Here is a 12,853-nt window from a genome sequence, read left to right as displayed (position 1 = left end):
GGGCGGGGGAGAGGTGGGGGAGCAGGGAGGGGGAGGGAGGGTGTTGAAGGGATGTAGGGGAGGAGGGGAGAAAAGGTGGGGAGAGAGAGGGGGAAGAGGAGGGGAGTGGAAAGGGGGAGGAGAGGGGGGAGGAGAGAGGGGGGGGAGAGGAGAGGGGGAGAGAGAGGGGGAGGGAGAAGGAGGAGAGAGGGAGGGGGGGGAGGAGGAGAGGGAGGGGGGAGAGGAGAGAGGGAGCCAAAACCGGTCAAGAACAGACTTTTTAGTAATATAGATATAGGTAAAGGGCTCGAGGACACAATCAATTACTTTTTTTATGTGACCTATCAATGGTGTTACCATCAGTTGATTTTTTATCCTTAAACTTTCTGACTACTTCTAACACATCACCCTCAAAAACTCCAACAAGGAACATTTAATTGCTGTTGTTAACATCAAAATGTATGTTTTCATCTCCAGGAAGGTTAATGTCCTTTGCCAAATTTTGGGCCTACATTAACAACAAAATCGATACAACTCATTAGCAATGTCCTCTGTATTTTCATAATTGAATTATCATTTGTCACAAAATATGTTGGAAAATCCATTTTACTACTATTTTTAATTATATCATTAAGTACACTCCAAATAGCCTTAATATTATTTTTTATGTTTTTGCAACATTTGATTATAATAATCTTTTTTTTGTGATCTCATAATTAATGTCAGTCTGTTATTATATTTTTTGTACTTTTGTCTTTTTCCTTTGTTCAATATTTAATAAATTCCCGATGAAGCCTATTTTTCTTTTTACAAGCTTTTTCCAAACCGTTTGTTAACTATAGTATCACCCTCTTTTTGGAATTGTGTCTACTCTTTCAATGGACAATGTCGGTCATAAATTGTCAAGAATGTCTCTAAAAATGTTTCATATGATTCATTAATATCATCTGAAACTTCTTGCCAATTCAAGAGTTCTGTCTTAAAAGCTGTAATTGCCTCTGGTGACTTTATTCTAACCAGATTATTCTGTCTCTTTATTCTTAATTTTGACATATTGTTAAACAAATATTGTTAAAGGCTTGGACACGCTAGAGGCAGGAAACATGTTCCCGATGTTGGGGGAGTCCAGAACCAGGGGCCACAGTTTAAGAATAAGGAGTAAGCCATTTAGAACGGAGACGAGAAAACACTTTTTCTCACAGACAGCGGTGAGTCTGTGGAATTCTCTGCCTCAGAGGGCGGTGGAGGCAGGTTCACTGGATGCTTTCAAGAGAGAGCTAGATAGGGCTCTTAAAAATAGCGGAGTCAGGGGATATGGGGAGAAGGCAGGAACGGGGTACTGATTAGGGATGATCAGCCATGATCACATTGAATGGCGGTGCTGGTTCGAAGAGCCAAATGGCCTACTCCTGCACCTATTGTCTATTTAGAAAATAATCCACACCTTTATTATTACCAAAATGCATGGCTCCGCACTTTGCTACCCTATATTCCATCTGCCACTTCTGTGTCCACTCTCCTAACCTGTCCAAGTCCTTCTGCAGAGTCCTTGCTTCCTCTACACTGCCGGGCTCCACCTATCTTAGCATCATCTATAAACTTGGCGACAAAGCTTTCAATCCTCTTATCCAAATCATTAATATACAGTTGTTTTCTCTGCAATTTTGGAGGTTGAAGGGGTGTATATAAAATTATGAGAGGCATAGATAGGGTAGACAGTCAGAATCATATTGATCACATTGAATACCGGTGCTGGCTCAAAGGGCTGAATGGCCTACACCTGCACTTATTGTCTATGTCTATGTGGAAATGTACAACCTCAGAGGGCATAGCTACAAGGCAACAGGGGGAAATATAATAGAGATGTGGGGCAAGTTATTTTTACACAGAGGGTGGTGAGTAGCTGGAACATATTGCCAGGGGTGCTGGTGGAGGCAGATACGATAGTGATGTTTAAGAAGCAGTTAAATAGGCACAAGGATTTGCAGGGAATGGAGGATTATGGAGCCAGATGAAATCAGTGTAGCTAGGTTCCATGTTTGGCATAAACATTGTGGGCTGAAGGGCCCGTTCCTGTGTTGTCCTGTTCTATGTTCTTGTAAACCACAAATAGCATAGATCTCTGGGGCACATCACTAGTCACAGGCCGCTGGTCCATAAAACAACATTCCACCACCACCTCTGCTTCCTTCCATGAAGCCAATTCTCTGTCCAGTCAGCTGGCTCTCCCTGGATCCATGCAATCTAACCTTCTTGAGCAGCCACTATGCAGAATCTTATCAAAGGTTTCCTGACGTCCATACAGACAAAGTCTGCAGCTTTGCCCTCAACCGTTTTGGTTATTTCTGAAAAAGCAATTTTAATAAGCAACTGGTTGAAACTCTATGCTCTGCTAATTGTTTTATGATTTATAATCAGATTAGAATTTTAATGTTGAGTGATTTTCTCTGCCATTTCCTTTATAGGGAAGCAGACTATTTCTACGTCTAACTGAGTGATGTCATGTAGAGGCACCTCACCAAGACTGGATGTTTGTGTTATACGTCTTATTCAGATCTCCCCTCACCACATCCCAGTCAATGTTCCAGGCTTCATCGATCTCTGCAGATTTTACTCCATATTTTTCAGCAAACTGCTTATTGAAAGTGTAGAAAACCTTCTTCCAATAGGATGCTGCCTGTGCGGAAATTTCCCGTTGGATGATCCAGGATTTGTAGTAATCATTGACAGTTTGGTAATCCTTGTAGGGTTTCAATTCCCAATTTGTGTCGTTATTTTTAAACGATCCGTTACCTGCGACTGAAGCTGTGCAGACGTCAGTTATAAGATGTTTACTTTCTATGAAGCGATAGCTATTGAGTCCTTTAGGTCTGTGCTGCTTACAAGAGTGCTGTGAGTGTACTACGGTCTCTGAATCACAGAAAACCCCACAGAAAGGACATTTCTTGGTACAATTGAATAACCCTTTGAACAGCTCATCCCTGGGTTTAATGGATAATTCTTCAATCTTTGCTTGGACATCCCAGACTGTTACCTCACTGAGGAGTCTCTGCTCCACCTCTTCAATAGATGACAGAACTGCTTCTGCCCATTTCTTGCCATCACTGTCACTGTGAAACATAACGAGTTTCATTTCATCTTTGGGCATTGAGATCCTAGTCTTTAACTTTTCAACAAACATGTCCAGGAAGCTCTGAGCATTTCCAGCGAAGCTCTGCATCACTGCATCCTCAACAATCTCTTTAGCTTTCCCAGTGATCTGTGTGAGGATTCCTTTAGCCAGATGGGTAAACATGCTCTCTCCATCACGTTGTGTCTTGCAGTGTTCAATAACCTGGTGATGGAGCCAGTCTTTGGCCAAATTCTCAAGGTCAGTGATATACCGGTGATAGTTATCAAATGTATCCCTTTGTTTCAAGTGCACCAGGAGGGCCACAGTGAAGTTGTTGCGGAGACTGTACTTGCTCTCAGGGTCATTTTGTTTCATATCATCCACGATGTTCACACTGAGAGCCTTGAGGGTGGCGTCTCTGAGAGCTGGCAAGAAACAAGATTGTGCAAACCGTTCGGCTTGTCTCTGATTCTCATCCTGCTCTGTGTAAATATCAATGAAGAGATCATAGTATTGACCCTTCATGTTTTCCAGTCTTTGCCGCGGGTCGTGTTTCTGGATGAACCTCATCTGCATCTCTTGGAATCTTGATACAGCGTAACCACACAGGTGAAGTTTAAACTCAGCCCTGAATTCCTCACTCATTGTGAAGTTTGGGTGTGAAATATTGTTAATTTTGTCCTGTATAATATTCAAAAGTTCAATACAATATCTATTGTCATAATCCATGTCCATTTTTGTGATGTCACAGATCCATTGATGGCATTCAAGCTCGAGGGACTGTGTTATCATTGCTGCCTGAATAACATCTGATTGTTTGGAGGACATACTGCCTGTTTTAACACATCTCATCCATGTTGCATTGATGTGTTTCCCTTCAATTTGAAAGCACTGAGTTCCCTGTTTACAGAGAGGTTTTCTTTTTAGCATTTCATTAATCACCCTCCCTTGAGTTGCTGTGTTGTCTCTGAGAAGATTTTCAATCTCCAGTTCAATGTTTCTTTCTCTACAGGGCTGATAGTCCAGCTGTGACAGTGTGTCTTGCCACATCTTTCCAAAGGCAGCTTGCAGTTCCTTGTCATCCAACACCTGATTTGCCCCTTTACACTTTAATAAAAGCTCCTTGACTTGTTGTTCGATCTTCTTGTGAGATTTATTCCAACTAGCATCCACTTCCTGCAGTCCCACACGTCTGTTCACGGCATCCTTACATCTCTGCATTGAATCATCCTGAAGCCGTCTGCATAAACTGGAGATACTGAGCTTGAATTCCTCCCTGTATTTCTCCATCAGCTGCACGTTATCAGCCCCACTTTCAAACAGAGCTTTTAGTTTATCCAGAGTCTCACCCTCCCTTTTGTTAATCTCCGTCCTGATCTCACGTTCCAGTGTTTGGAGCAGTAGGTTGAGGTCACCATTGGCATTGTTTACTCTGTTTTCAGCCTCGTTTCCCCAGGAGTGTGTGAATTTGCGGAGCTCCCACTCCCAGTCCTTGTACTTCACAGAGAGGTGGTTGTAAGCCTCTGCAAACAGACTGTTCTGGAAGCTGAAAATGAAATTCTCATGTTTCACCTGCTCCCAAAGGCCAGTCATCCATTTGGTAAAGTCTGGGATTGTGAAAGCTCCTTGGTCTGGTTTCCCTTTGAGTAAACATTGAATGAGACTTTTCTTCAGTTGGAAGACGTGTTCACTGTAGCCAGTGTTGACGGCAGCCATTGGGGGTGTACCTTGCCACAGGCCAGGGATGTACCAGTTGTCCTTGTCAGCATCATAGTCCATCACATCATGGAATGTTACTCCCTCCACCTTCTCCAGTTTTGCTGCAGCCTCTGTCATCTTATCCAGCTGTTCCAGTAGTTTCTGACGGCCTCTCAGATTCTGATCATGTGCACTCACATCTCCAACATTCTGGTGGACAAATATACACTTTGGTCTTTTCCCCGTCAGTTTCATGCGGAGTAAGGAATGAACAACAATCTGTAAAATATCTTTCATCTCTGCGATGTTTTCCATGCCTATGTTTACCAACATTATGTTGCTTAATCCCACCACGAATGTTGCCAGCTCATTGTCGTGTTCGTAGCTGTCTGTTAGTGTTGCAAGTTCTGGAGCTCTCAGCCCCTCCGTGTCAATGACCAGGATGAAGTCACAGCCCAGCTCCTCCGCCAGGCTCCCTGTGACCTTCATCAGCTGCATGTAGGCCCCTCGAGTACATCGGCCGCTGCTCACAGCAAACCGCAAACAGAACATTGTATTGAGGAGCGTGGACTTGCCTGTGCTCTGAACTCCAATCACTGTCAGCACAAACACTCTGGAAGCACGTCCCACCTTCTCGGCCACTGCTTCCAGTACAGCAGTGATCCATGAAACAGGAACGTTGGAGACGTCTCCATCAATGAGCTCCAGTGGGAACCCATCCAGCAACAGTTCAGCAGCAACACCTGGTAACTGAAGCACATGTGGGTGGATCTGTGTTTGTTGCTTGATGTTGTGTTGTGTCACTGAGAGTTCATAAACCTGACCCAGTTCCCTCATGAAGTGCTCAAGTCCCAGGGAACTATCAGTCATCTTCTGATCCATGTCCTTCAGCTCCTTGACATTCTGCATTGAGTCTTTGCTCAGTTTTTTATAAACCCTGCGCAATCCTGCCATGATTTCCCTTGATTTACTGTCCAGCATCAGCTTCAGCCACTGCAAGAAAATGGCCCTGTCATCCCCACCAGGACAGGTGAGGTGGTCAATGAATATCTCCATCTCCACCGACAGGCTCTGTCTGAGCTGAGCTTCCCGGATTCTTTTCTTGTCTTGGTCCAGCTTGTGGTTATACTTCTCTGTGGTTCTGTCCCCACGGAGTTTCATCCGAGACTTCTCTTTCTCAACTTTAGACAGCCCTTGCCAGGGCTCTCCATGAAAGGGCAGCACTCTCTTTTTATACCCAGTGATGTCTGCAGGGTCAAGACTGCCCAGTATTTTGGTCAGGTCCTTGTCCCGTTGTATTTCAGGCTGATGTTCATCGACCTGAATCCCCCTTTCTCTCGCAATGTCACCCATTTGTTCCAGACTCAGGAATCTCGGGTCCCTGCCACTCATGGGAATCACTTGTTGTATCTGAGAACGAATTTCTTCCACAAGTTCGGCCTCGTTTACATTTGTCCGAACAATGCATTGTTGAGGTGGTAACTTCAGATCTTTGAACAGTTTCTTTACCTGTTCAGGGGTGATGTGTTGCTCACTGATGTAAGTGTTCACTATCAGAAAGAGTTTTGCCGGTGACTGTGCGAGAGAGGTGAGGAATTCTCTTTCCTTCTCACCGATAACGTCAATGAAAATAAAGAGAGCAGCAGAGACTTTTGCCAGAAACCGAGTGTGTCCCTGGTAAGTTTCGGCATCACCTCGGAGGTTGATGAATGCAGCAGCCTCCGGGAAAATGTCCGTGTTGCTCTTCCCAGAAGGTAGATACCAGCTGATCTCAGCCATCCCATCCGATATCCCACGGGGCACATTCCCACATTTCATCCCGGAGTGCAGGAAGATGTTCTGCTGCAGCTGGGTCTGGCTCAAGGTGAGATTGAGGAGTTTGGATTTGGACATCGTGCATCTTCCGAGTCTGAGGAAGGAGACAGTTTTCATGGGTGCTGTCACGATGGGCATCTCCACAACAGGGCTGTTCCCTGTGGGAGATTGTGGGCACCACATTTTAACAATGGGCCTCATGGCCCAGAGGAGAAGGGTGGCACCAGGTCCTTCCATGGGTCCCCTCACCTTGTCCCTGGGGTAACTGTGCCCTTCCGGCAGTAGAAAGGGTAATGCAAGTTGGCACAGAGACATCTTCAGCATCAGTTCCTGCTGGAGAGAGTAGTCGGCACAGAGGAAAATGGCAAAAATGATATCCAGAGGGTTAATACGAGAATTTCCTGGCCTTCGTGCTTGAAAGAAATGGCCAAATTCCTCTTTGTCATCTTTGTTGTCTTTTGAAGACTGAGCAGGGGGCCATTCAGGATTCCTCGCCAGTGAATTAGTTGAGAGGATCATTTGGAGAAATCGCCAAGGAAGATCTTCGGGTCGAGTTGGTTTGCTGTCGTACAGTTTACCCCAGGATACCTCCCGCATGGACGTCAGTGACAGTTTGTGAGGATAATGATCCTGTAAACCCAAATCCCTCACAAGTTGTAGGGGGCTCCGATTTTCAGATTGGTTATTTCCAACTGGTGGATCATCAATCATTTCCTCTCGGAGACCTGTTGAATGCCGGTGAGATGGATGCTCTGATTCCCTGCCGTGTCCAGGGTCGGCCTCTCTCTGTGGTTTGGACGTCAGGTCCTTGTCCCGTTGTATTTCAGGCTGATGTTCATCGACCTGAATCCCACGTTCTCTCGCAATGTCACCCATTTGTTCCAGACTCAGGAAGCTCTGGTCCCTGTCACTCATTAGAATCACTTGTTTTATCTGAGATCGAAGTTTTTTCACAAGTTTGGCCTCTTTTACATTTGTCCGAACAATGCATTGTTGAGGTTGTAACTTCAGATCTTTGAACAGTTTCTTTACCTGCTCAGGGGTGATGTGTTGCTCACTGGTGTTAGTGTTCACTATCAGAAAGAGTTTTGCCGGTGACTGTGCGAGAAAGGTGAGGAATTCTCTTTCCTTCTCACCGATAACGTCAATGAAAATAAAGAGAGCAGCAGAGACTTTTGCCAGAAACCGAGTGTGTCCCTGGTAAGTTTCGGCATCACCTCGGAGGTTGATGAATGCAGCAGCCTCCGGGAAAATGTCCGTGTTGCTCTTCCCAGAAGGTAGATACCAGCTGATCTCAGCCATCCCATCCGATATCCCACGGGGCACATTCCCACATTTCATCCCGGAGTGCAGGAAGATGTTCTGCTGCAGCTGGGTCTTGCTCAAGGTGAGATTGAGGAGTTTGGATTTGGACATCGTGCACCTTCCGAGTCTGAGGAAGGAGACAGTTGGCATGGTTGCTGTCACGATGGCCATCTCCACAACGCGGCTGCTCCCTGTGGGAGATTGTGGGCACCACATTTTAACAATGGGCCTCATGGCCCAGAGGAGAAGGGTGGCACCAGGTCCTTCCATGGGTCCCCTCACCTTGTCCCTGGGGTAACTGTGCCCTTCCGGCAGTAGAAAGGGTAATGCAAGTTGGCACAGAGACATCTTCAGCATCAGTTCCTGCTGGAGAGAGTAGTCGGCACAGAGGAAAATGGCAAAAATGATATCCAGAGGGTTAATACGAGAATTTCCTGGCCTTCGTGCTTGAAAGAAATGGCCAAATTCCTCTTTGTCATCTTTGTTGTCTTTTGAAGACTGAGCAGGGGGCCATTCAGGATTCCTCGCCAGTGAATTAGTTGAGAGGATCATTTGGAGAAATCGCCAAGGAAGATCTTCGGGTCGAGTTGGTTTGCTGTCGTACAGTTTACCCCAGGATACCTCCCGCATGGACGTCAGTGACAGTTTGTGAGGATAATGATCCTGTAAACCCAAATCCCTCACAAGTTGTAGGGGGCTCCGATTTTCAGATTGGTTATTTCCAACTGGTGGATCATCAATCATTTCCTCTCGGAGACCTGTTGAATGCCGGTGAGATGGATGCTCTGATTCCCTGCCGTGTCCAGGGTCGGCCTCTCTCTGTGGTTTGGACGTCAGGTCCTTGTCCCGTTGTATTTCAGGCTGATGTTCATCGACCTGAATCCCACGTTCTCTCGCAATGTCACCCATTTGTTCCAGACTCAGGAAGCTCTGGTCCCTGTCACTCATTAGAATCACTTGTTTTATCTGAGATCGAAGTTTTTTCACAAGTTTGGCCTCTTTTACATTTGTCCGAACAATGCATTGTTGAGGTTGTAACTTCAGATCTTTGAACAGTTTCTTTACCTGCTCAGGGGTGATGTGGTGCTCACTGATGTGAGTGTTCACTATCAGAAAGAGTTTTGCCGGTGACTGTGCGAGAGAGGTGAGGAATTCTCTTTCCTTCTCACCGATAACGTCAATGAAAATAAAGAGAGCAGCAGAGACTTTTGCCAGAAACCGAGTGTGTCCCTGGTAAGTTTCGGCATCACCTCGGAGGTTGATGAATGCAGCAGCCTCCGGGAAAATGTCCGTGTTGCTCTTCCCAGAAGGTAGATACCAGCTGATCTCAGCCATCCCATCCGATATCCCACGGGGCACATTCCCACATTTCATCCCGGAGTGCAGGAAGATGTTCTGCTGCAGCTGGGTCTTGCTCAAGGTGAGATTGAGGAGTTTGGATTTGGACATCGTGCACCTTCCGAGTCTGAGGAAGGAGACAGTTGGCATGGTTGCTGTCACGATGGCCATCTCCACAACGCGGCTGCTCCCTGTGGGAGATTGTGGGCACCACATTTTAACAATGGGCCTCATGGCCCAGAGGAGAAGGGTGGCACCAGACCCTTCCATGGGTCCCCTCACCTTGTCCCTGGGGTAACTGTGCCCTTCCGGCAGCAGAAATGGTAATGCAAGTTGGCACAGAGACATCTTCAGCATCAGTTCCTGCTGGAGAGAGTGGTCGGCACAGAGGAAAATGGCAGCAATGATATCCAGAGGGTTAATCCCAGAATCTCCTGGCTTTTTCACTTCAAAGAAATCACTGAAGTCTTGATTTTTACTGTTGTAACCGTCTGTGTACTGAGCAGGGGGCCATTCAGGATTCCTCACAAGTGAATTAGCTGAGAGGATCATTTGGAGAAATCGCCAAGGAAGATCTTCTGGTCGAGTTGGTTTGCTGTCGTCCAGTTTACCCCAGGATACCTCCCGCATGGATGTCAGTGACAGTTTGTGAGGATAATAATCCTGTAAACCCAAATCCCTCACAAGTTGTGGAGTGTTCAGGTTTTCAGACCAGCTATTTACAGTTGATGAAACACTCGCCATTCCCACTGACTGGGTGAATGTATTTCCTGGGATCTGTATGCTCTTTCCCAGAGTAGTGGTTCTTATCCTGGAATTCCCAGGATGTCAGGGCTCCTGTCTTATATATTGCAGTTTGGTGAATCTTCACCAGTTGTACGTTTCTGTCCCAGTATCTACCTTGAGGCCTGGGCTCCTATTCCACAATATAGCACGGTGCCTGGATACTGGCCCAGGATTTATTGAGTTGTCCGGTCTCCTGTCCCGGGATATTTCACAGAGCCCAGATGACCAAGTTGTGATGTGTTGGGGTGCTGGAAGTCTATCCTGGGATCACAGGGCTGGTCACTTCTTTGGCTCTGACGATCCTCTTGTTGTCCTGGCACCGTGTGTTTCAAGTACAGTCAGTGTGTGATCACCGTGGGTACCTGGAATTGGTCACCAGAATTATACATGGCCTTGGAATTGGATTATTATTGTCACATGTATCAAGATACAATGAAAAACTCTGCATACTATCCAGTCAAATCATACCATACATGATACAATGAAGCCTTACAAAAGTACAAGTAGCACAAAAATAAATATACCAGTGTAGAATGTAGTCTACTGTGTTTTAGTTACAGTGAAAGTGCATATTAAAAAGTACAAGAACCTCAATGAGCTATTGTTGTTGGTTTAATATTGGTATTACTGTTGTTAGATTGTGAGATTGGGATTATCCCTTTATTTTATGGGACAAACTGACATATTCAACAAACTGACAGCCATAGGGAAGTAGTTGTTCCTGAATGTGCTGGTATTGTGCCTTCATGCTTTTGTAGTCTCTGCCTGACGGAAGAGTGGGAAAAGAGGGAATGATCCTGGTATGAGTCGAATGCGCCCGTGGACCCCACGGTCCTGACCCATGCCCGAGGTGCCTCCAACCCACAGCAGGAGCCTCCCTCGACCATGCTTGGACACATTCTTGTAGAAGGTTAGCACGTTGTATTCCTTCCTCCGGTTATGGGGGGGGGGGGGGGGGGGGGTCCTGTCAACAGGTAGCTGAGCTCAAGACAACACCCTCCCTCAGCTGCAGCAGCAAGGACATTACTATGTTAGAGGACCAAACTGTATTTCAAACCTATCATCTCACTGAATAAAGCAACTGTTTAAAGCCCTGTCCCCCTGTATGAGTTCATTCAAGAGCTCTCCCGAGTTAAAAAAAAAATCAAACTCGTAGAAGCACGTAGAATGTACGTAGCGGGAAGATCGGAGCTCGGGACGTCTCTTAGCTGCTTGTAACGCTAATGGCAGGTACTCGAGAAACGCGGTAAGCTCGGGAAGACCCATGAAGATTTTTCAACGAGAGCCCCTAGTACTTACGAGCGGCCATTAGCGTAAATCTCCGGGTTCGAATCAGGGCGAACTCGGGAGAACTCTTGAATGAACTCGTACAGTGGGACAGGGCTTTTATTCACCACGTTTGGTGACGCTACAGGTCTTTGATTATGTCGGCTATTTTCCTGAGGCAACCTGAAGCGTTAATGTAGTCCATTGGGGCGGGGGGGGGGGGGGGGGGGGGGGGGGGGGGGGGGGGGGGGGATTGTGTGATGGATTGAACAATATCCACTACTCTCTGCAATATTTTGTGGTCTTGGGCAGATAAGTTTCCAAACCAAGTTGTAATGCATCTGGATAGAATGCATTGTGCTATGTATCTTTTTGGAGACCATATCTGAAGGATTGTGTACAAACCTGGTGCCCTTACCTAATAAAGGTGCACTTTCTATAGAGTCCATTGAAGATTCTCCAAACTTGTTTCAGGGAAGTGCTCGTGGGATCAGGCAGCGTCTATGGAGAGAGAAACAGAGTCCAAGTTTCAGGTTTACACGGGTTTGTCACATGAGGAGAAATAGAGTAAAGCTGCCCTCTATTCTTGTTGATCAAAAGACTGAGCGATCTTGCAGAAACTTGTGAAATTCTACCAGGCTTGATAGACTGGACACAGGGAGGAGGTTTCTCCTGGCTGTGGTATCCAGGGCCAGGGGCACAATCTCAGGGTAAGGGTGGGCTATAAATGACCAAGATGAGGAGAAACCTCTTCACCTGGAGGCTGGCGGATCTTCAGAGTTCTCGACCTCAGAGTTCTCCGGAGACTCAGTCAATGAGTTCAATCAAAACAGTGATTGGTTGAATCCTACAGGCCAAGGGAACTAAGTCGGCAGCAGTGGTGAGTGAGGTGGACCTGGAAGAGAGGATCTGGAGAGACAGATGCATAAATAGATCTCACCCAGCGAGACCAGCAACAGAGTGTGGGGAGAGGGGGGGGAAGGGAGGGGGGGAGGGGAGAGGGGTGACAGAGGGATGGGGAGGGGGGGCAGAAGAAGGGGGAGGGTAGAGAGAGAGAGAAGGGGGGAGGGAGAGAGGGGGGGAGTCTAGAAGGGAGAGAGGGAGGAGTCTAGAAGGGAGAGAGGGAGGGGAGAGGGGTGGGTGGAGGGAGGACATGGGGGTGGAGGGGGGAGAGAGTGGAGGAGAGACGGGGGGGTATAGGGGGGAAGGGGGGAGAGAGAGAGAGGGAGGGAGAGAGAGGCGGGGGGGGGGAAAGAGGAGTGGAGAGAGGAGGGGAGAGAGGGGGGAGAGAGAGGGGAGGGAAGTGGGAGAAAAGAGTGGGGAGAGAAGAGGGGGGAGAGAAGGGGGGTGAGAAGGGGAGAGAAGAGAGGAGGAGAGAAGAGGGGGGGAGAGAGAGAGAGGGGGACTGGGGAGAGAGGGAGAGAAGAGGTGGAGAGAAGAGGGGAGAGAAGAGAAGAGGGGGAGGGAGGGAAGAAGGGGGAGAGAAGAGGAGGGGGAGAGGAAGGGGGAGAGAGGAGGGAGGGAAGAGGGAGGGGAGAGAGAGAGGAGGGGGGA

General features: G+C 47.2%; 1 protein-coding gene across 1 annotated transcript; it reads right to left on the bottom strand.

Moving 5' to 3' along the window:
- Window positions 1-264: 264 nt before the first annotated feature.
- On the bottom strand, window positions 265-12,021 carry LOC129695046 (interferon-induced very large GTPase 1-like). Its single transcript, XM_055631807.1, has 2 exons — window positions 11,718-12,021; window positions 265-10,395 (listed from the first exon to the last, which is right to left on the bottom strand). The coding sequence occupies exon 2, from the start codon at window positions 9,989-9,991 to the stop codon at window positions 2,495-2,497; it is 7,497 nt and encodes a 2,498-aa protein (XP_055487782.1). The 5' UTR covers window positions 9,992-10,395; window positions 11,718-12,021; the 3' UTR covers window positions 265-2,494.
- Window positions 12,022-12,853: the final 832 nt, after the last annotated feature.

Source organism: Leucoraja erinacea, unplaced genomic scaffold (assembly GCF_028641065.1).
Source record: "Leucoraja erinacea ecotype New England unplaced genomic scaffold, Leri_hhj_1 Leri_924S, whole genome shotgun sequence".
Taxonomy (NCBI): Eukaryota; Metazoa; Chordata; class Chondrichthyes; order Rajiformes; family Rajidae; genus Leucoraja; species Leucoraja erinaceus.
Note: the sequence above shows the minus strand (reverse complement) of the source record. Positions and strands in the feature narration are given on the sequence as shown.